This window comes from Lepisosteus oculatus, chromosome 5, assembly GCF_040954835.1.
Source record: "Lepisosteus oculatus isolate fLepOcu1 chromosome 5, fLepOcu1.hap2, whole genome shotgun sequence".
In the NCBI taxonomy this organism is placed as follows: Eukaryota; Metazoa; Chordata; class Actinopteri; order Semionotiformes; family Lepisosteidae; genus Lepisosteus; species Lepisosteus oculatus.
Window position 1 is genome coordinate 40408244 of NC_090700.1, and position 24156 is coordinate 40432399.

General features: G+C 51.8%; 2 protein-coding genes across 2 annotated transcripts; one reads left to right on the forward strand and one right to left on the reverse strand.

The window, feature by feature from the left end:
- Positions 1–1838: 1838 nt before the first annotated feature.
- On the forward strand, positions 1839–5936 carry LOC102696894 (G-protein coupled receptor 37-like 1). Its single transcript, XM_015342472.2, has 2 exons — positions 1839–2651; positions 3257–5936. Exons 1-2 carry the CDS (start codon positions 1875–1877, stop codon positions 4073–4075), a joined length of 1596 nt encoding a protein of 531 aa, XP_015197958.2. The 5' UTR covers positions 1839–1874; the 3' UTR covers positions 4076–5936.
- A 5435-nt stretch (positions 5937–11371) lies between these two features.
- Positions 11372–23918, reverse strand: arl8a (ADP-ribosylation factor-like 8A). Its single transcript, XM_006628474.3, has 7 exons — positions 23345–23918; positions 19607–19687; positions 18858–18931; positions 18462–18555; positions 16869–16936; positions 16153–16223; positions 11372–16065 (listed from the first exon to the last, which is right to left on the reverse strand). Exons 1-7 carry the CDS (start codon positions 23465–23467, stop codon positions 16016–16018), a joined length of 561 nt encoding a protein of 186 aa, XP_006628537.1. The 5' UTR covers positions 23468–23918; the 3' UTR covers positions 11372–16015.
- Positions 23919–24156: the final 238 nt, after the last annotated feature.

Genomic DNA, 24156 nt, shown 5'->3' on the forward strand with positions numbered 1-24156 from the left:
GCTGAAAAAAAGAAGAAAGAGAACACAACGTTTCGGCCGTGGAGCCTTCTTCAGGTGTGAGAGAGACAGGGCAGAAGCAAAGGTAAAGTAGCGGGAGAACAAAGGTTGGGAGGGAGGAGGAGTGAGAGGCGGGAGCAGGGGACAGAAAGAGAGGCCAATCAAGAGGTGTGAAGTCAGAATGGGTGCAGAGGTGTGAAATGAAACTTCCAATGAATGAAAAAAATTTAATAGAACAGTAGTCTGTCGTTAAGGGAAGGGAGAATGTGTGATCCTAGCTGCAGAATAATTTTAGTTTCGGTGGTCTTTCTGATGTATGAGTTCCGAAAACCGTCTTTGAGAACACAGACGGAGAGATTAGTGTGGTCGTGGCCGTCAGAGGTGAAATGAGAAACAATGGGCTTGGAGAGATCTTTAATCTTCACAGCCCTGACGTGTTCTCTGAAGGGGTCTCCGAGTCTCCTTCCTGTTTCTCCAATGTAGATGGCTGGGCATTTACTGCAAGAGATACAGTAAATAAGGTTGCTGGAGGTAAAAGATGCCATCTGGGTGATCCGGAATTGTCCTGAGGGGCCTTGAATGAGTGTGGTGGTGGCTGTGTACTTGCAGGTGATACAGCGAGCTCTGTTGCAAGGGAAAGTGCCTGGTGTGGATGGTTGTTGAGGGCGGTCAAGGGAGCTGTGAACAAGAAGGTTATGCAGATTAGGTGGTCGGCGATATGAGATGATAGGGCGATCAGAAAAGAGGGCCCCAATGGAGGGATCATCCTGTAGGATGGAAAAGTTCTGGTTAATGGTCCTGGGGATAGGAAGTGTGTTGGGGTGGTAGTGTTAACATTATTACTTTTGCTCAGGGGGACCGATTTCTTGCAGTAGTTTATCCTTACACTTACAATCGTTATATAAGCAGGACTGTAGTTGTAGACGTTTGTGCTTTCTGTTGGTTTTACAACTATTTTTCTTAACGATTCAGAAACTCGTAACCGTCGATGTTGCTGCAAAACTGAACGTGTATGGTCTTTTGTCACTCCAGGCAATGATAACCGCGAGAGTGCTGATGAACGTGAAACTGTACATCATCGCTAAATATCGGATTGTTCGTCGTTATCTTCTATCATGAAGCACTAATCAGTGGCATGGTTGCGAGATTTCACTTGGGTCGTTGCAACGGCTTTGTTTCAACCGAAATATCACCGCCCCCCTACAGATTTTTCCCCTGGCGCCGGCCCTGTGGGGCAGCACATCTGCGGGTTCTCCTCTACACGACAAGCGCGATAAAAAGAGTTACAAAATGCAAGGGATTATTAATATTGGAATCACAGACTAGCAAAAAAACAGTGGGACATGGGACATTGGTGTCCCCAACTTCTGCAGTGGGCCGGAGCTCCCTGGGTCTTGGGGTGTCTCACTTTGGGGGGTTAGAGGTCGTCAGTACCTCACTGACACTTGTGGATTAGATCCGCAAAGGTAAAGGTACACAAACTTGATGTGACCTTAGTTGATTATAACAAGAGTAGCGCAGGAAACGCAACGCAGATCAACAAATGCAATTAAAGTGTTATTTTTCGTCCACAAGGTGGCCCAGATGCTGTACTTTCTTCTTTTTCTCGGGTTTTGGGCTGATGAAAGTTCACGGGCTTTTTCTACGCCCCCTTGTTTCTTTTGAAGAAGGGGAGCCAGTCACGCGCGCTGGTGACTGCGGCGCAATCGGGACGGAGGATGGACACCAGGAGAAAATAAACCAGCAGCAGCCTCTCTCCCGGGGAAGACGCAGGCTTTTTGTTTAAAAAAAAGACGAATCCATGCTGTTCTGAAGCTTGCGATCTTCCTTAATGTCGTATTAACTGTGGTGACTCTTTACTTTCTCCAATAAACACAATGATTCCGACGGTAACGTTCATGTTGCTGCTGTGGACAGGCATTTCCGAGCCCAGGGACGCGGCTGACAAGTGGGGTGCGGATGCGCCGCCTGTGGGAGAAGAGCCTGTGGAACAGGGGCTCGCAGGTGCTGTGTCGCCTGTCGGGCTGGATGGATCGTCTCCGGCGGCTCACATACCAGAGGATTCGCCCAAGCGGGAATCCATCCCGGTACAGCCCGACTCGAGCCTCAGGAGAGCCGGGAAGAGAGTGCCGCGGGGCGCCAAGGACGGGAGCCCGAGAAAGCGGGATCAGCAGTTCCCCTTCAGCTACAGGAACCCGCGCCCCTTCGACCCCAATGACTTCTTCACCACCCCTAAAACCCAGCAGCTGTCCAGCACCTTCCGGCCGGCGGTGAGCGGGGCGGGCACGCCTTTAGACCTCTTCAAGGACGGCTCCCCGGAGGCCGAAGTCTCCGGGAACATCACCTCCGCCGAGAAAGGGACGACCCGTATCCACAACCCCCTGTACCCCGTGACGGACAGCTCGTACAGCGCCTACGCCGTCATGTTCCTGTCGCTGATTGTCTTCGCCGTGGGCATCGTGGGAAACCTGGCGGTGATGTGCGTCGTCTGGCACAACTACTACATGAAGAGCGCCTGGAACTGCATCTTAGCCAGCCTGGCGTTTTGGGATTTCCTGGTGCTGTTCTTCTGCTTGCCCGTGGTCATCTTTAACGAGATCACCAAGACGAGGCTCCTCGGAGACCTGTCCTGCAAGACCGTGCCGTATCTCGAGGTGAGTGCCCGGGTCACGGCTGCGATGACGCGTTGGCTTTTACTACTCTCATCTCGGGCGTGTATTCTAACACTCTTATTTTACCCGTGAATGAATCAAATAATCATGGTTTGGTCCAAAGGTAGTTCAGTTTGCAGAGGCATTACATTAAAATCTAGTTACGCAGTCTTTTGAAAGTGCTTTTAAATGAGATATTATTTTTAACCAGGAGTTGTGGAAACGGCAATTGGCGTTTTCGTGATAATAGGCAGGACAGGGACCAAAACGCACGATTTCTGTTGCTGCGTGGAGACCTTTACATTGGCTGAATTATCAGGGAGACACAGAGGTGAAACTCAGATCTTTCTTTATGAAACGTGAGGCTGCTGAAAGGCAGAGATGAAAACCCCTGTCTGGGACTCCTCCCGCCACCTGCTGCTCACGGCTCCTAATTCCACTCTGTGAGGCCGATCGAGGTCAAAGCCGTGTCTCCTTCGAGGGAGGGGTGTGGCTCGAGCGGCGGGTGAGTGAGAGTCTGAGGTGCCCCCCCCCGCGCTGTCCTGCCTTTCCCACCTTGCTGCAAGCCCGCTCCGGCTTTCTCAAACGGTTTCCCCCTTCATCGCCAGATGACCTCCCTGGGAGTGACCACCTTCAGCCTGTGCGCCCTGGGGATCGACCGGTTCCACGCCGCCACCAGCACCCAGCCCAAGACCCGGCCCGTGGAGCAGTGCCAGTCCATCCTGGCCAAGCTGGCGGTCATCTGGGTGGGCTCCATGATCCTGGCCGTGCCCGAGCTGCTGCTGTGGCAGCTGAGCCAGGACGCCTCCCCCGTGACGGGCGCGCTGGCCGACTCGTGCACCATGAGGCCCTCCGCCAGCCTGCCGGAGTCCGTCTACTCCCTGGTGCTGACCTACCACGACGCCCGCATGTGGTGGTACTTCGGCTGCTACTTCTGCCTGCCCATGCTGTTCACCCTGACGTGCCAGCTCATCACCAGGCGCATCAGCGGCACGGCCCGCAAGCAGGAGAGCCGGGGGTCCCCCAGGAAGGGGGGGCCGTGCGACGGGCAGCTGAACTGCACGGTGGTGGCGCTGGCGGTGGTGTACGGCGCCTGTGTGCTGCCCGAGAACGTCTGCAGCATCGTGCTGGCCTACCTCTCCTCCGAGGTGTCCCGGCACACCGCCGCCCTCCTGGCCCTGGTCAACCAGTTCTTCCTCTTCGTCAAGTCGGCGGTGACGCCGGTGCTGCTGCTGTGCCTGTGCAGGGCGCTGGGCCAGGCCTTCATGGACTGCTGCTGCTGCTGCTGCGAGGACTGCGGCCCGCCGGAGCGCGGCGCCGCCCGGCCCAGCGCCAGCAAGCTCAAGACCACAGAGGTGTCCTCCTCCATCTTCTTCGACAAGCCCAGGGACAGCGCCTCGGTGCTGGCGCTCGGCACGCCCTGCTGAGGCCCGCCGCGCCGCGCCGCTCGCTGTGCACCTGGGCATGCTGGGACCTGCGCACGGGGCTTCCCTGTAGCTTCCTCACGGATTTAACCTCCCTCTCTCCTGCTTGGCTTCACCGCTGTTTCTTGCAGCATGAATTTCTGGGCGCGCTGCTCAGGGCTGAGAGCTGCGGGCTCAGTCCCCACTCAACACACTGCTGTCAATCCTGAGCAGAGCGGTGGTGCAGCCCGTTCGGAGTGGACTGCTTCTACAGGGCCTTACGGCAGCGCCACAGTAACCCATGAACACTCGTTGGGTAGGGCACAGCTGCCTGGTACAAGGATGGAAATAGACAGAGGTTTGGGTTAGCAGTCTGGTCAGGATTCAGGATGCTGCGTGTGCCGTCTTCCTGAGTACACACGTGTGCTTCTGAGCCACGCACTGAGACCCCGCAAGGCCACTGTGTCATTTCCAACCATCTCACTCCAAGAGCTGTGACAGAAACGTTCGTTTGCCATCTCCCCAGCCACCAATCTGTCCCCCCTGCTGGCGGTGGAGAGTAACGGTTTTGCTCAGAGGCAGTTTCATTGCCCTCTTCAGTCTGAACCTGTTTCTCCTCTTCCTTCTTCCACTGCCCACTTCTCAAAAATATGGCGCCACCAGGACCCACCATGGTCTGTAGAAGAAGAGTTTGCTATTTTAATAACCCAGAAAGAGCTAAAACAGAAGAGGGCCAGACAGAGGCAGAACTGAAACTTAAATGATTTTAAACTCCTGTTTCAAGGGCTTCTGTCTTTTTGATGCTGTTGTACTCAATACTTGACAAATAGCCATTAAGCATTTGTGCCACTTCCCTCAATTCTGTAGCGCAGCCCAGACAAGAAGCACAACTGGACTGAACCATCTGAACTTCCCAGCCTCAGCCTGTCCACTCGGGGGTCCGGTCACCCCCCCTTCCCAGGCCAAACAAACTGTAAGTGCTCAGCAACACACCCACCCCAGCAGGAGGAATCCTGGAATTCTACCTTTTGTTTCAGCTGCAGGCTCTTTATCCTTCATCTGTCTGACTGGTGATAAACTGTGCCTCTGCCCAGCTGCTCCAGCGTGAAGCCTGCAGTCAAAACCAGCTCCCAGGCGCACCTCTTTGGATACATTGACAGCAGCAGGCCCAGGTCAGCAAGCAACGCCACAGCCCAGATAGCACCCGCGGGCACTGAGTTTGTTCCGATCGTGCTTCCTGCTCTCCTCGCCCCACCCCGGAGACAGCCACACCGCCTGAGGTTCCACGCTTGCCCACCAAGTTTTAAAGTCTGAGAAATATCTTGAACTGCTTTGCATTTTAAATCTGCTGAAATTTGTGCCCCATGGCATTTTGTACAAAGTCTCAAAATACGGGGTATGTTCCTTCCTCACCCCCGTACGAGATGGCCACACAGTTCGCAGAGGGCGGTGTGTGATTGATGTCTCAGCTGCAACTCTGGGCTGGAGATGCCAGGCCAGACCAGACCCAACAGGAGATTGTGATAATACTGTATTTACCTTGAAAAGCTTTGAATTTGTTAACATTTCTGTCTTCCTTTTATTTCAACTAAGCACTATGTAGATTAGAACTCGATATAAAAGTAGCAAAAGATATATATTTTCTTTTCCATTTTCTATGGGAGCTGGGTATGCGTTGTAAGGGGAGTGGGGTTTAATTTTGTGAATCGGTAAGTTTTTGTTGTAAATATATTTTGCAGTTTAACAACATGCTAGGTATTACGGCTGCTCCTCTCTCTTTTTGACATTTCTCTGAAAATTGGAATACGGGGATGAAAAGCCTTTCTGTCAGATGATACAACAGCTATAACTGTGACAATTAAAAGTTCTTTAAATCCTCTCCTCACATGTTCTCAATGAAGTATTTGTGGGTTGCATATTGGTATTTAAATACTGTAGGAGTACACACTCAGAAAAATAAGTTTAAACAAAAGTTCCTTTTGTTTTTCTTATGAATTCTTGCAGCAGCCTAGCTAATAGTTTGAGCGATGTTATTAACGGGGACACCTGGTGCTTGGCCCGTGTTGCATTTCTGTATACAGGCGCCCAGGGGCTGCTGGGAATTCAGAGGGAAGGACACACAGACTGCAGAGCGAGCGCTCGGGTATTAGGTCTTGTCCAGGACGCTGTGAATTGCCTCTCAGTGCGCCGCTCAGATGGTTGTACACCCACAGAGCCCTGTCTGCTCCAGCTAGGGAACTGCTTTCAAAGCGCCTGCATTGTCCCCCCAACCCATCCTTGGGCCTCTCTCTGAATATCAGCCCCTGGGGACAAGAACTGGGTTGCTAGGTTACTCCTCTCTGAAATTCAAGCTCATCTCAGAGAGACTGGGCAAGCACCCCAAAAGACTCTGGACCTGTTGCCAGACAACTGGGGCTTCTATTGTCCTGGGGAAAGGAACTGTGAGCTGAGAAGACTGACACCCCGCAACCCCTTATTCTTTAGAGGGCTCAGAAACTCATTACTGTCATTACTGCTTGTTAACAATCACTATCAGTCCAGCTCCCACATCAGCTGTTTGCTCCATTTCCTTCCCTGCTTCAAAAACAGGACAAAATAAAGCCAACAATCTTCATATTTTCTCAACATCTCCATAAATCCCAACTGTGCAAAACAACAACTTGTGACCGGACGTGCTTTGCTACTCATTGAAATACAGTTAAGGTAGGACCCCAAGAGACCCCAGGATCCCAGCATTCCAGGTCTGCTCCCAGGATCCCCAGCTCACTAAATTACTGGCTAAAGTTGGGTCAATAGTTGGTTCAATTAAGTGATCGAGTTCTTGGTTAGAATTATTAGCCGACATCTGTATATATACTTATAAATATATACAACATACAACAGTCTGGAGTACTGGTTTAGGTCGCTGGAGCCCACACTGTGGTCTGGAGCCCTAATTCAGGTCAGCGGAGCCCATACTGAGGTCTTTGGTCTGGAGCCCATGCTGTGGTGTAAAGTCTTCCTCACTGAGATCATGTTACTCAAACTAGTCACACTGCACCACAGACACTGAACTGCTAATACTTAGCCAGCTCTCCTGCAGAGCCTCCTGCTGTCTGTTGCCACAGGGCCATCTGAGGGTCACCGTCACTCCTGCCCCTCTCCCGGCACTGAACTGGACAGCCAACAGCCCAAGAGCACGAGCAGGTAAGAAAGTGCAGTGTCCAGTCAGGGCATCTTCCCCTTCTATACTGTACAGGAGAGGCCACACTCAGCCCCCTGTGTTTGCTACCCGATTCCTCGCCTCCACCTCTCTCTGAAATCCCTGTGCTCCAAACACCTCTGCTGTTGTCTCTCACGGGCTGTCTCACCTGCCCCTACCCCGCCCTGCTGTTGTCTCTCTCGGGCTGTCTCACCTGTCCCTACCCCGCCCTGCTGTTGTCTCTCTCGGGCTGTCTCACCTGCCCCTACCCCGCCCTGTTGTCTCTCTCGGGCTGTCTCACCTGCCCCTACCCCGCCCTGTTGTCTCTCTCGGGCTGTCTCACCTGCCCCTACCCCGCCCTGTTGTCTCTCTCGGGCTGTCTCACCTGCCCCTACCCCGCCCTGTTGTCTCGGGCTGTGTCACCTGGTCCTACCCTGCCCTGCTGTTGTCTCTCTCGGGCTGTCTCACCTGTCCCTACCCCGCCCTGCTGTTGTGTGGGTTTCACACAGGACCCCTTTGTACAGAGCTCACTCAGGGCGGAGTAATAGGTCTTGAAAGTCCCACAGTCCTGGGGCAGCTCTTCTTCCGCCCATGAATAGGAGCCTTGCTTGTTTCCCTTGAGAGAACTCCAGCACTAAGACAATGTTTGTCTTGTGTTTTTGTGAGTGTGGGGGGGGGAAAGAGTGGGTTTTTTTGGGGGGGAGGGGCTGGGATTTGCTGGCAAGCGGTGAAGAATGGATCTTGGCGTTGCCATGGCGAGGGTTCGAGGGCCAGGGCAGGCTCCCTGAAGTATGCAAACAACACTGAAAGGGGCTCCCACACTGCACAATGGCCTGGAGGGGGGGTTGGGGGGGGCGCAGACGGAGATGCAGATTCGCTCTTCCACTGTGATTGGCTTCGGCAGGAAGTGTTCAGCCAGTTCCTGGGGCCTGCTGTCAGGGAGAAAGGCCCTTTTCAGCGCCCACAGTCAGCGTCTGCGCCCCTGGCTTAATCTTACATTCACTGCAGCGTCGCAACAGAGCAGTCAGCTGGGAAAACTGACACATATCCTTTCAGCGCTGGTAATGTAGCCCCATTGTTCCCTGCTCCGGGCCCTGGGAACACCTCCAGACAACCAGCAGCCCCCTCCCGGAAGAACCGTGACCTTTTCAGTGGTGATAATCATGTCTCTGCAGTAATGCAGACTAACGCATCGGCGGACAGGAGAAAATAAGTGCCTTCGCAGTTTCAGGATTTGTCATCAGAACCAGAACAGGCTCGTTAAAGTGTCCCCTTCTCCTCCACAGCCTGGCCCGATTCTCCAGAACCAGCAGCCCTGGCGCCTTGCCATTGCTGGGCCGGACCCTGTCTGGGGGGGTGGGGAGTGGAGCTTTGCTGTTCTCTTCACCAGGGCAAAACAAACAAGCTAGACATCAGCAGCGCCGAGTCTCCGCAGGACAGCAGGACAGCTTGCCGCGGCTTGGCTCTGCCCAGTTCTGAAGTCAGAAGCTGCTCGAAGTCAAGCAGGTGGACCAGGGGAGCTGGGAAGACCACCTCTGAAGCCCAGCTCACTGCGATAGGGGGGCACACAGCGAGTCTTTGGGGCTGCATGTTCGGAGTTTCCACATCAGGAACCAAAGCTGGCCGAGAGCTCTGTGCTCACACAGTTCTCAAGTGGAATAGTTTGGCCACTGCCCTGCTCCTTCTGGATCCCTAAACAGTTAAAAAGTACTGGACTGGTGTAATTATGAAGCAAACAGTTCACTGATAGCTTTTAACCAGCTCATTTTTTATTCGGGCAACATAACTGGTACTAAATTCCCACTGTAGAACACACGTACAGTACAGTGCCTTCAGAAAGTATTCAGACCCCTCCACTTTTTCCACACTTTGTTGTGTTGTAGACTTATTTCAAAATAGATTGAATTGATTCTTTTTTGCCATTAATTGACACATAATACCCCATAATGACAAAGTGAAAACATGTTTTTAGGAATTTTGGCAAATTTATTAAAAATAGAAAACTGAAATCTCTCATTTATATAAGTATTCAGACCCTTTACTATGACACTCCAGGTTGAGCTAATTTGCATCTTTTTCTATTGATCATCTTTGAGATGTCTCTAGAACTTGATCCACCTGTGGCAAATTCACTTGATTGGACATGATTTAGAATGGCACACACCTGTCTTTATAAGGTCTCACAGTTCACAGTGCATGGCAGAGTAAACACCAGGCCATGAAGTCCAAGGAACTCTCTGCAGACCTCTGAGATAGGATTGTATCAATGCATAGATCTGGAAAAGGGTATAAAAAAATTGGCAATTCATCGAAGGTTCCCATGAGCACAGTGGCCTCCATCATTGGGAAACGGAAGAAGTTTGGTACCACCAAGACTCTTCCTAGAGCTGGCCATCCAGCCAAGTTGGGCAAGAAGGGCCTTGGTCAGGGAGGTGACCAAGAACCCAATGGTCACTCTAAGAGAGCGTCAGAGTTCCTGTGTAAAGATGGGAGAACCTGCCGGAAGGACAACCATCTCTGCAGCACTCCATCAATCAGGTCTCTATGGTAGAGTGGCTAGACGGAAACCACACCTGAGTAAAAGACATATGATGACCCACATGGAGTTTGCCAAATGGCACTTAAAGGACTCTGAGAGCATGAGGAAAAAAGATTCTCTGGTCTGATGAGACAACAATTTAACTCCATTTCTAGCGAAAACCAGGTACCGCTCATCATCTGGCTAGTACCATCCCTACAGTGAAGCCTGGTGGCGGCAGCATCATGCTGTGGGGATGCTTCTCAGCGGCATGGACTGGGAAACTGGTCAGGATTGAGGGACAGATGAATGGAGCTAAATACAGAGAGGTCCTTGAGGAAAACCTGCTCCAGAGCACACACAACCTCGGACTAGGGTGAAGATTCACCTTTCAGCACGACAACGATCCGAAGCACACAGCAAAGACAACACTGGAGTGGCTTCGGAACAAGTCTCTGAATGTCCTTGAGTGGCCCAGCCATAGCCCAGACGTGAACCCCAGAGAGACCTGAAGATTACAGTTCACCAACACTCCCCGTCCAATCTGACAGAGTTTGAGAGGATCTGCAAGGAAGAATGGGATAAACTGCAAAATCCAGGTGTGCAAAGCTGGTAGAAGCATACCCAAGAAGACTGGCAGCTGTAATCGCTGCAAAAGGTGGTCCTACAAAGTACTGAATAAAGGGTCTGAATACTTACGTAAATCGGAGATTTCAGTTTTTTTATCTTTAATAAATTTGCAAAACTTGCTTAAAATGTGTTTCCACTTTGTCATTATGGGGTATTGTGTGTCGATTTAATGGCAAAAAAGAATCAATTCAATCCATTTTGGAAATACGTCTACAACACAACATACTGTTAAAAAAGTGGAGGGGTCTGACTTCTTTCTGAAGGCACTGTAGCTGAAAAATCATAAACATTTGGCATCTTATTTACAACACGCAAAAGTGTAATATACACAAGACAGTTCATGAACACATTCAGCTCAAACATTTAGCTCAGACAGCTGTGTCAATGTGACAGCCAGGCTTAAGTGCTCTTCCACCTTTAAACAGCTGGTAAACAAAGATTTAAGAAATGCCACCGCAGTTCATAAGGACCTGCTTATACACAGCACCTTAAAATCATTTGTCCGAAGTGGAATTCACAAAGTCAGGAAAAGATTCTTCAAAGGCAGCACTTTTCTTTAAAAACGCCTGCGTTTCAGCAGTGCTACGGGAAACAATTAAACCATTGTGTTTAATTTTCAGGATTTTGGACAAACCAGAAGAGCCCTCCTGAATTTGTTGAAGCCCCAGAATGCAGCCAGGAGCTCCTGGTCTCTGAAGGCAGAATCACAGCCCTGATCTGTGCTCCTCCCTCTCTCCCCAACCACGACAATCACACTGCACCTACTGTCCCATATATGGATAAAAGGAAAGATCAAGAAAAACGGTCTCTTATTTTCACAGCAACTGGAGAACAAAACAGCTCTCTGTTCATTAGCCCTGCTCCTCTTTCCCTTAGCATCTGCTGCTCTCTACTGGCACACACAAAGATTGCACAGAGCCTGCTTGTGCCCCCTACATAGGCGGAGCTTTACACAATATAGCGATACTGTATTGAGACAGAAAAGAGGCTGTTGTACTGTGTGGGAAATCATTTATTTACCATTTTTAATTATTTCAAGATAACAATAGCAACAGTACAGTTACCACTGGCAGGACAATATAAACAGGAGTTAAAACAAACTGGCTTTTTTTCATTTTTTTGCTTTTTTTCTTCAAATATGTAATTACAGAAACACTCAATGCCATTTCTCTTGCTATATCAGACCGTGTTACTGAATTAAAAAGAGATGTTCTTTCATCTTAAAAACCAACATAATCAAAGCCAATAAAATGAAACTGCAGGGAACATTTATCACTGAAATCCATGAAAATGTTAAAAAAGAAAACCTGCAGCAGCCAAAAGAGGCGCGACTGCTTTCAGACCAGGGCACAGCCCAGAGTGATGCATGCTGGGGCAATCCAATGGCACCTCTGACCCCTGCCTGCCACCAAACTGGGAATACGGGGACAACAATCCAGTTGTCCGACAGGAACTTGGAGAAAACACTTAGACAAAGCAATCCGAAGGCAGGCAGGGGAATGAAACTGGGAGGGAACGCGTCCAGGAAAGATGGCTTGTCTTTGCCAAACGCTTTATGGAAACGTCTTTGTTTCTGAGCTGGAGATCAGTTACTCGCCAGCAGCACTCTAATTCCCTGCCCCAAGAGTGGTCAGTGCAATACCTCTCCTAGCGCTGCATGGGGCAGTGCGGTCCGCGTGTCGACATGGGGCTGGGGCCCTCAGAAACTGGGCAGCAGGCCTGGACGATGGGCGTGGTGCACAGGAAACCCACTGTAACACTGCGCCCCTCAGTCAGGCTTGTCAAGCGAGCATGCATGAAGAACATACAGGTCAGTCTTACACCCTGCTCCCTCTCCGCCTCCCCTGCTTAACAGGCCCAGGTAGGGTGCTCTTCATCACAAAGCTCCAGGCAGCTCTAGCGCCACCTGGAGGGCTGGGCGCTAGTGGCCCTTGATCAGGTGGCTCAAGCGTCGTCCCTGCTGCGCGCGCCAGAGAGGACCAGCACGAGCTGCAGAGAAGGGACGCATCTGTCTAAGATCACAAGCTCCCCTCCTCGTTCTCCTCAGTCCAGGCCACTGTAAAGATGGCGGAGCATCAAGCCAAAGGGACAGGGAGCTGACCCCAGCCCTCTGTCCGAGCGGGAGCGAACCCTTGTGGAAAAGTGTCGGCACGCCGTCAGCCATTTGACACGTTCAAGCACCCCAGGGCACTCGCACACGTGCTCACTCTCAGGGGACCCCCAGGCCAAGAGAGACTGGCAGAGTACAGCAAGCACAAGGTTTTCTGTGTAACACAAAGTATTAATATTTCTTCTTTTACAGCTATTTGGTTTAAAGTTTGCTATGTACAAGAAAGTCCATCAAAAACCATATAACAATTATCAAACATAACAAAAAAAAAAGAATGTACACATGAATTACTTTACTCATGATAACAATGTACCATTCTTCCGTACCTACAAAAGGAAATTCGACTGTGCGTGTCCTGCAGAGTCAGGGCAGCAGACATTTCCGAAGTGTTAAACGTGCAAAAATAAACGAGATACAAAAGAAGGCAACAGAAAGACAACAGAGGGCAAGAGGGCCCAGTTCCTGCTGCCCTCGGCTCCGAGTTGGGAAAATCCCTGCCGGGCTCGGACCGGTGTCTCGCAGCAGGGCTGCACCGAGCGTTCCCAGAGAGGAACGTCGATTTCCCGTGATCTCCTGTGCCGAAACCAGGCCAGGTTCGCTCTCCCTGCCTGACAGATTTCCCACCCCACCCCCCTTCGGGATCGAAGCACCAGCCTGGTTTTGGAAGAGCAGCTCACACTGCAGAGGTGTTAAAACATCACCAGCTGTCTGGATTCGTCCCGATGCCGACGGACAAGGGGGAGCTGGAGAGGACAGGCGAGCACGGAAAAGGAAAACCTGAATTTGCTCAGCAGCCTGGGAATACGAACTGGACTGGTTTTTATACTAGTAAACAAGGCGCTGGCCATGGCAGGAGCTGGAATAGTACAATGTTCAAGAAATGTACCCTTGTAACAGCTTGTATGCTCCTAGACACAGACTTATTAATGCGATTCACCCAACCCAACTTGATTTAGTGTTCAGTGCTCTAGCTGCAGTCCGCTGGCCTTCAGGAACCGAGATGATTCTGCTTCGGACTCGCTCAGCTGCCCGGTCCGGCCCCAGTCCGAAAGGCGGAGGAGCCCGGACAGCATGGGTTTGATATGGGCAGAACCCCTCAACGTGAGAAAACAGCCTCGACATAAATCTGCCTCGAAAATGAAAATACAGAGAACCCTTCCTGGAATTTGAGATATGCTCATCCTGCAGAGCTTGCACAGGAATCAGATCTGCTGGACCAAGTCTTAACTGATCACTTGGTTGCATTATTCATAAAAGACAGTGGCAGCAGACAGATGCGGGACCATGGAGCCCAGGAACAGAACAGGAGACTCCAGGCTCAATACGGGTACATACGGAACAGCATCCTGTTTCTTACAGCTTCTAGAGCTTCTGCATCAGGACCAAGCAACAACTACCTAGACCACAGATTTCCAGCACCTGGAATCCACAGACATCCTGTGTCTCAGTCATAAACACTCCCACACCTGGGAGAACGGTGTACCCGATGTAATGAGGGTGAAATAAGGTTAAGCTAGTCTGGTTTATCCCTCCTCTGCTGCCTTGAGCTGGTGATGATGTCAAGAAAGATGCAGCGGTGGCTGAGCTGCGAGGGCTGGCGCTCCTCCTGCGCAGACTGCCCGTTTCCTGGCAGCTGGGAATCACGGTGGCATCAGCACCGGGAGAGAAAGCAGCCTGCTGCCCGCTCTGGCTCAGGGGCCCACCTGGGTCGGAGGCCAGAGGACCGGCTTGCAGACGGACGGCAATCTTAACCCCACCTATCAACGCTTACTGCAAAAAGAACGCTTTCACAAAGGCCTGGAAGTAAACGCACCTAAACCTTCACACCAGGACAAAGACAACACCGCAGAGAGAAGCTTGTACTGGGTCAGGACCAGGGAAAGGCCCCGTGACCAGAAGAACTGCACACGGCTGCCCAGCACAGAGCCTCTGCAATCAGGCCGAGCGAGAGAAATCCAACACATCACAGAAAACCTCTCCAGCTTCACCTGAACGCTGCATGCGCAGACACGCGTGTGTGTGTGTGTTTGTGTGTGTCCACCCAACAACCCGCCCACGTGCTCTCCTGTCTCCATGGGTCAAAACCGTGAACACCACATGGCTGGAAGCTTCAGAGCGCAGGACGGGATCAAGAATCTCTCAAACACTGAATCAGAGCCATTCCCATTTATTCTCACCAGTGAATGCTGTGAGAACACATTAGTGGATTCTCAGTAAAACCTCAGTTTCTCAGGGTGGTTATTTATCCAGCCTTGCACATGGCTATCAGGCATCAAAGACTGCCCTGGGCAGCAGCAGTGGAGCAGAGACAGCAGAGGAGCACAGGAGAATAAATACTGTGCAAGGTTAACTACTCCCTTCCTTCTCAATGAACTAGAGATCGCTCTAAGCATGAGAGTCAACGGCACTGAGGATCAGCAGAGAGTCCCTCCAGAGACTCCTCAGTCACACAGAGAAAGACAGCGTACCAGCTCTCCAGGAAAAAGCTGCTGGGCGGTCGATCACATTCCCTTCCCACTCACCTACAGCCACAGAACTGTTTGTGGCTCATAAAGCAAAACATACCATCAAAGTAACTGCTTCATAAAACCGCCACATTGTAAACATTAATTTACACCCATCAGAGGGGCGTTCAAGCCCTGTATGGATTGAGTCGCTGGCAAACTCCCAGTAAACTTAATTAACTGATGAAAACAAATAATACGCTTAAAATGTGGGCAACAAGTGCATTATCTGTAATGAGACTCCTAAGTGGTCAGGCCCCGAAGCTCCAACAATAAACCTTAAATTCCGATAGGCTGAGAGAGATCCGTCCAATGAGAGCAGGATCTAATCACCTGATCACTCAGCTTCTTGATGATGTCATCACCTGCGCGATGATCTAATCTGCTGATCACTCAGTCCACCGGCTCTGGCACAGACATGACTAGCCACCCTCAGACAGCAGGAGTCATCGAGCTGCTCACAAGCGTCATGGAGTCTCCTGCAGGAAGGCAGGTCCTGTTTCTACAGCCCCCCTAACCCCCGCCACCAACCCCAGCTCACTCTCATCCTCACCCAACACGCCTCTCTTTCCAGCTGCACCTTGTCTGTCTGTTGTCCTCTCTTTCTAAAGACCTGGGCTTACAAACCAGGGGAAAAGATATATTTACAATTCTTTCTTCACGACGGCTGCGTCACCACTGACCACAGCTCCCATCTTCCTCGTCTTTCACACCCATGGGCTTGTGTTTAACAATACGACGAGAACCGTGACAATAAAAATAATTAGCAAAGCAATTTCTTCAGTTGACACTTTAACTGATCAAGGTAATATAATACTTAGAATAAAAAGCAGAATATTAAAAAATTAACAGTGCAAATAATGTTGCTCCAACCCTCTTTGTAAGAACTGAGACCTTGGCAGAGGAGAGGGGAAGGGAGGGGCTGCTTTCAGGAGGAAAAGTTTTCAAGAACGAAGACAGACGGAGGGGGCGGGGCAGCGGTTTCGGGATGATGTCACCAGGGGCGTCTCTCCTCGGGGTCTCAGCTTCTCCGGGTTCGGGAGTGCTGGATCAGCCACTGTAGTGTGATGTCTGCAGAGAGACAGCGAGCGTGAGTGTGGGAGAGGGAAGCCAGAGAAGAATGACGAGTCGAAACAGGGGCAGGGGACAGAGCCTCACCGATGTTGTCCTTCTCCTTACAGGAGATGGAGTAGCAGCAGATTTCTCTGTCCTGGATGGCGGAGAGATTCCTATCAGAAAGAGAAAGAGAGAGTAGGATCAGAAGAGTCTGAGACTAACTGGTGCTGAAAAATGAAAAAAAAAAACAATAAAGTAGACCAACAGTGATACGGAATTGATTTACAAAACAGACGCAGACAAATACAATACCCGGTCGATCGGAGGCAATAACTTTGTAATGGGTGAGATGCGTCAGTACAGGCACTAAATAAGTGCTGAAGATCTGTGGAAGAGTCTGACACTATGCCCACAGCAATCTTAAATTTATGAAGCAGTGGAAACAAGAGAGGAGTCGAGTAGGGCTGAGATTTAAAAGATCAAGCCGTGCAAAGCCATATGACTCCAGCTCCTGCTCACAACACAGGCTCGGGATATACTGCTTGATTGCTTGGATGCTATTAAATGCCTGCCGCAGTCGGACTGGTCAACAGCACCTGGCCTTGATGGCAGAAAATGACTGGAGCAGATTCCGGTCTGTCTCGAGCCCAGGTTGGACCCAGTCAGAACCAGCGTGCTGGCAGCCACGTTCAGTACGTCAAGAGGTCCACGGAGATCCAAGAGAGCACGTTTAAGGGTTTCAAACCCTCCCCCCTCCCACTCCATACCCCTACTCCCACAGCACAAACACCAAGAACAGCCGAAACGCCAGTGCTCACATTCTCTCGATGAGCTCCTTCTCGTCCAAGGCGCCAGTGAGGTCTCTCTTGTTCCCAAGGACGAGGACCTGGAAGGGCAAAACAGCACGGATCAGAACTCTCCTGCCGGGCTCACGGCATCCTGCCACCCAGTCTCTCAGCTGGCCTGCTGCCTGCACGTGATCACCTCCACCAGCTGGATCCCCCTACACTGCCCGGCAGGAGTTCAATCTCCCCTTGCCATACTCAGCTGTTACTCCTGCGTGACCCGTCTCACAGTCCGGTCCAGTCCCCCCTGGTAGTGCTACCACACTCACTGTCCACAACAGTGGTAAGTGTCCCTGTGGATTTCTGCACATCTACAGTTGCTCCCCCTGTTAATCCCCACAGAGATCACTCCCCATCTGGCTTGTGGGACCTAAGAGGACATCTGTGCTCTGCCTCTCCCCACGCCCCCCCCCTGAAGCTGATTGGACACCTGACATCTCGGAGGCTCAAGGCTTAGAGGCTCAAGGGAGAAAGGGGGAGGGGCCTGAGCCCACACGCTGCTGCTGTGTACGTTCCTGCGCCTGTCACTCAAGAGGCGGCCACTGCGGCACACACTGGGAACAGGCCGCCTGGCTGGCTGGCTGGCTGATCTGTCACAGGCAGTTTAAATTCACTGGTTCACATCCAGGGATGGCCTGAGCACTTCAAACCACTCACTTCCGAGGCCTCACATCCTGTACTAGTATGTCTTGTATTAGACACTTTAATTCTAAAGGGCCGGGCGTTCAGGCTCGGCCCTGGTGCTGCACTCTTGCCTGTGCAGCCTCACTGTCATTTTATTGGTTTTTATTTTACTGTCCCTGCATGGGATTGTGGGTTTTTATGCCTACAATCCCCATGACCTCATGCTGGTGAGACCGAGAGCATGACTGGTTGATTATTCCCACCCTGCCCGTAACATAACATAACATCACTTTATTAGCCCTATACAATTTCTTGCATCAGGAATTCATCTCCATGAGACACAGACACACAGACAGGGAGAGAGAAGCTTGGGGTCAGAGCGCAGGGTCTGCCATTGTACAGCGCCCCTGGGGCAGATGGGGTTAAGGGCCTTGCTCAGGGGCCCAATGGAGCAGCTGCGGGATTTGAACCTGCAACCTTCCAGCCACAGGCGCAGATCCTTAGCCTCAGAGCCGCCACTCCGCCCAGTGGCTCCACTCACAGCTGGGCAGTGCCATGACCCAGGCTCGAACCCACGTTCATGCTTTGTCAGCGGTGAGCCACCTGGGGGAGCCCAGGGGCCAGTTTTCTGCTCATCGTCTTTAGCACTGGTAATGATGGGGTGATAACAGTGATGTAACTCCAGGTTCCTGCAGAGACCCGATGCCATTAGAGACTCGGAGCTTCGTGCACCATGGACACACTACCACCCTGCCGGTACAAGGTGCCCACCAGCAGGCACAGCTCAGCTCCTGCCAGGCCCCAGCCTGCGAGCCATGCAGAGTCCAGAAGACCCTCTGTGGGTGAGTGTGCCTGTCCAGGGGGCCCTCCAGACGTCAGCAGAGCACAGCAACGAGGGGTGAAGGTGAAAACCACTTCTGAAACAGTGCAGCCAGGACTCACCGGAATGCCCTGGAGCTGAGGTTTGTCCAGCAGGTTGTGCAGCTCGTTCTTAGAGGCTTCGATCTTCTCAGGATCCGCCGCGTCTACCATGTACCTTCACAGACAGAGAGGACACCAAAATCAGTCCCCTGTCAAGAAGCCACCTTACACACACATGGGTACAGACTCCCAGAGGCAGCGTGAGCTCCCCCTGCTGCTGAATCCGTGCCGGTGCGGGGCAGGGATTTAGCAGGACGGCACAAGGATGCAGTGGACACCTAGGAACTCACAGCGTCTGGGAACCAGGCTGGATGATGAAAACCAAATGCCTTCATTTTAAAATCACTCACAAAACAGAAACGAGCTGTGTGCTCAATTCGTTGCGGTGGGGGGTGGAGAGCCAGAGAAGGTACTCACACGATGGCACTGACCCCACGGCAGTAACGCTCCCACATGCTCCGGAATCGAGGCTGACCGCCGATATCCCAGAGCTGCATGACAAACACAGGCATCAGGAACACTGTCCCAGGGGACCCCCGATACCCCACGCCCAACAGAGGACACTCATGGCTCTTGCCTGCTTCTCACTACTTGTTGTAGGCTGTGCTTAAGCTTCAGACAGGGCCTGTTTTAAATCTGCGTAACACTAGAAATTATAATTACAACTGCGGAAAATGTGATAGACGTTTTCATTGCATTGAGATTAGACTACAGTAATATCTTACTGGAGTATCCACTGGAGTCTGAAATGAAACAAGCCTCAGTCTGTCCTGCAGTGAGCTCAGTCAAGCTACTCTGCCTCAGCGCATACAGTAACTCCAGTCCTGGGCAATCTGCACTGACTCCCTGTGAGATTTAGAGAGCACTTCAAGGTTCTGCTGCCTGCATACACAGCACTGCAGGGTGCAGCTCCAAGACGTCTCAAGGACTGCAGGAACCTAGAGTTACAACGCGATGAGTGCAGTTCTTCATGCCCTCTTATTCACAACTCTTAGACACTACAGCTGTGCACACCTCTAATGATACTGCTAGTACACATTTTAATGGCAAAATTTGCTCCCATACTTATATATATATTTTCTTCTACTCTGAGTTTTATATGTATTATTGTACAGTGACCAGACCCACTCCACACACACAAAAGACCCACATGCTTGCCTGCTGACCTTAATGGTGACGTTTCCTTTGGTGATCTTCCTCATGTTGAACCCCACAGTGGGGATCATGTCCTCACTGAACTGGCCCGACTGCAGAGAGGAGAGAGCAGGAGGCACAAGCAGGGAGAGGAGAAAAGAGAAAGAGAGTTAATTATTTGTAAAATTCTACCACAGTAAGCAAACAAGTCATTCATAAATATGAGGAGCAGAGCTGTCCATGTCTTTCCCACAGACTCAGGCCCTGCCAGGGAAACCGCTTGCGATGTACAAAGTGCCCATCTCTAACGTGTTGTAGAAGTGGTGGTACACAGAACAGAGCAGGTTTGTATTTTGAGGAAAAAAATAAAACTAAACAGAGGAAGAAAAGGATGTGTTCTCATCCTTAACTTAATAGAATCCCAATAGTCACAAATAATAAAACCACAGTTGTGATCGCAGAGACATTCGGTTCTATGTCCTGATGGGACTGTCTGAGGAGCCTCTCCCCCAGCTGAAGGCCAGGAGGAGCCTCCTCAGCAGAGCTCTGGGTCCCAGGTGCAGCCGCACGAATGCAGGGATGCACTGCTGGAAAGCTGCAAGAATCGGCTCTCAGTGCAGACACAGGCGTACACACTGGTACTGCACCTGTGCCATTGAAGAAAAGCACAATCCACTACTTTCACAAGCCATTCCACACCCCTCTGGTCAAAAATACTGTCCTGCTGCACCAGCATCTCCACCCTGCGATCTTCTGCATCGGGACGTCCCAACTTCACGCGACTCCCTCTCTCTCTAACCCACCTCCCACCAGAGTCGGCGCCTCTCCCTCCCCAGGGTGGCCACTGGCTGACCAGGATGCCCAGCCATGTGACAAGGAGACGGGGCTCCTACCCTGCTCCGGGGGGGTGCACCCTGCACTAGCTGGAGCCACTAACACACGAAGCACACAGGCCTGAGACAGACCCCCCCAGGCTCCCCTGAACACAGCCAGTCCCCCAACAACCAATGAAAACTTGGCTGTGCACCGACCTCTCGCACAAACAAAGAATACTACAACAGTGCACAAACTGGGACCGGCTGCCCATGCTGCTCTGGTCTCCAGCTCGGGTACGAGAGCGGTCTTTACTCCCGGGGCCTGATACACGCCAATGAAGACCGAAAACTGGGGCCTGGCCCGAAGCCCAGAGACGTGAGCTAGCTGCTGAGGCCAGGACCACCTCAGCCTCTAAGCCATTCCATCAAGAGCGGCTTTTCAAGGCAAATCCGTGCGTTGGAGGAGGAAGACTGGAATGGTCTGCCCTGTGCCGACACTGCGGTGAGTGAACAGCTGCCGGCCAGCTGCCCCCCACCAGCCCGCGGCAGGGGGCGACGCTGCAGGCCTGGTGGGGGTGGGGGCACGGAGCTGAGCAGTAGTGAGGCCGGGACCCCAGGACAGCGCTCAGGCAATTCCAAACCAGGGGTGGAAAGGATACAGCACACCTCCAAATAGGAGGGGGCTCATTCGGCTGTTAGCTTGTTCCCAGCTCACTATTAGCTCCAGCAGCCCCCGGCTGTGCTTGTTCCATACCCCCGCCCGCCTCTGGGTAAAGAAGCACCCCCCGTTCCCTTCCCGCTGGTTTGTATTTCCAAGTACAAGAGGTATTTCCACTAATACCTCTACCACAGCAGTGGCACTGCAGCTGAGGATCTGCGCCTGTGGCTGGAAGGTTGCTGGTACCAACCCTGCAGCCAGCAGAGGAATCCTGCTCTGCTGGGCCCCTGAGCAAGGCCCTTAACCCCAACTGCTCCAGGGGCGCCGTACAAATGGCTGACCCTGCGCTCTGACCCCAAGCTTCTCTCCCTGTCTGTGCGTCTCATGGAGAGCAATTTGGGGCATGTGAAAAAACTAATGCAAGAAATTGTATATGGCCAATAAAGTGATCTTAACTTAATTTCTAGGTGCCAGGCAGCAATGTGTACAAGCAGCCTAGCACAGTAGTTGAGTCGCTGCCCACAGAAGAGACAGTGTGCGCACAATAAACACCTCAGTCAGTCAGCAGCTGAGGTGCTTTGTTCACCAGACTTGACCACAGGCCACCAGGGTAACAGAGCTCTTTAAAGCACCAGACAGATCCAGTCCTGGAGAGAACAATAATAATAATAATAATAATATTAATAATATTTATTTATTTTAGATAGCACCTTTAAAGGTGGCTTCTCAAAGCGTTTTACAGAATGAGAACAACAATAAAAAAGAATACACCTGATAAAACACAATTACAATTAATCTGTCCAATTAGGGAGAGTCAGTAACAGAAAGCTGGGATGGAATAATAACCCGGCACCCCTGCCCCCCACCAGTGCTGGACCTGGCCAGCTCTGATCTAGACTTTTAGTGACTCAAAGTTCATCATGTCGTAAAATAAAAAGAACACTGCCAACAAGCCCCTGCCAGCGCTTTGGAATCGCCCCTCGTTTCAACGCGCCTTTGTCCGGTCCAGGCAGCTCAGCCGTCAGGACGGGCCGGAGAGCCTCCTCTTCTTTCTTTGTGTCTCCTGCTCCCCTGCGTCTGACATCACCCCCGCTGCCTCTCCTGCGCGGAGCCCCGCTGTCGCGGGTGGGAGCGGCGCTGGCGGGGCGCAGGTGCGCCTCCTCCAGCCTCACGCGCTGCGGATTGCGCGCGACAAGTTAGTGGGTCAAGAATGCCGCACTGAACCGCAGCACCGCTCCCGTCCCGCAGGTGCGTTCCCGAGCCGCACAGCGTTAGGATTAAGAACTAATTCCGGTAGTGCATCACTCCTGATCGTTAAACTCGCAAAGATGCAAGACGTGGAGATGTGAGGAAACGCAGCTTTGTAAAAAAAAAACCCACACACTTCCAGCAGACAGCGCTTTCCCACAGCGGCCTGGACTGCACCCAGATTCAGACCTCCAGAGCCTTTGATCAAAAGCCTTTATTTTACACCAAAACCTCACAGCCACCAGTGGGCCTAGTCTATCGGTCAATGTAGTTATCCAGTAACCCCCTGCCCTGCCTCACAGCACGGGCCCACTCACTAGGCCAGGACATCCACGACCACTGACCGTGCTCCGAATATGTTATTTAGGAGGCAAAAACACCGAGATAATTACGACTTCGACTTTTCTGGTGCTTGACTTTGGATCGCCCGTCTCCGCCTTCCACTGGCAGATATCGACTACAAAGTAAAGAAAATGTCAAATACCCATTTTACTGTATAGAAGCAGAAGCAAAATGTGTATATATTATGATTTCGATACAATGGAATTAAAACATATTTAGAAGGCACCTTATGTTCCGTGTATAAACTCGAGACTAAAAAAACCTAATATTGCAGGGTTTTAATTCTTCTGGCGATACGCTGATGGGAGAGCGTTTTGAAATCCCGACGGGTGACACATCATGTCGTCACTGTGCTACAGGGGTGCCTCAGTCATCATAACGCAGCTACAGTAGCGTAAAACACCCCGGCCACCATTATCGCAAAGACACGGCCGTGCGATCCCCGACCACCAGTGTAGCTCAATCACAGCGCACACAGAGCGAGCCGAGAACACGCACAGACATTCACAGTCAGCCATTTGCTCGTGTCCTCGAAAGCATCGCGGTTGTTTGCAGTTTTGCACCAGCGAAACGGCCATGATCTGCGCCGCTAAACCGCGGCTAGGAGCTCGGAGCATCCCCCCGGCCGCGCTTCGCCAGCCCTTCAGATCCGCTGACACACACTTACACGCACACGCGCGACATCAGCCACCCGAGCCCCGAATTACCGCGATCACGTTGACGAAGGTGGTCTTGCCGGAGTACTGCAGCCCCACCAGCGTCAGCTCCATCTCCTCCTTCCAGAAGAGCGCCTTGAACCAGTCCAGGAGCTTGTTGAACAGCGCGATCATCTTGGGAGAGTCGGCTGGCGGCGCGGAGCGGGGGTCGGGGGGTGGTCGGAAGATGAGGTTACAGTTTCGGGGTTTTATTGTCTGAGCCGGCTGCGGCGTCGCTCCACCGGGATTGCGAAACGGGAGGGAGAAACGAAATATTTATTGTCGGAACACGTAGCCTAGGGATCCCCCTTTTCTTCAATTTCAGTACGCGATTGTTCGTCTTCTCCCTGGCCCGTGTGATCAATATTCCTCCCTTGGTCCTTCTCAGACAGCTCAGCCTCCCTTCCTGCCTGCCCGTCTCTCTCTCTCCCTGCGGCTCGTCCTTCCTCATTGGGTGTGGTTTCGCATCCATGCCCAGCTGACTCGGGACTGCGCCTGAAGAAAACCTCGCCTGGGCAAAGAAGGCACGCAGGGGTGACCGCGACTCCCGGGTCCACCTGACAGCGCCCTCTGCCGGAGATGCGCTTGCTTACACAGTGGCGTCTATTCTGTACACCATCTCCTCCGCAAAGCGCTTTCAGTCTTTAATTACTGGAGGACCGAAAGACCAAGTTGGACGTGACATCACACGGAAGACAAATGTCGTAAGTAATCACGCAATGAATTGTAAAACCTAATTTCAGGCCAGCAGATGCACCATAAGGTCTGTCAGAACAGATCCTCTGTACAAGACTGGATTTTACACATTTCTTCATTTACAGTCT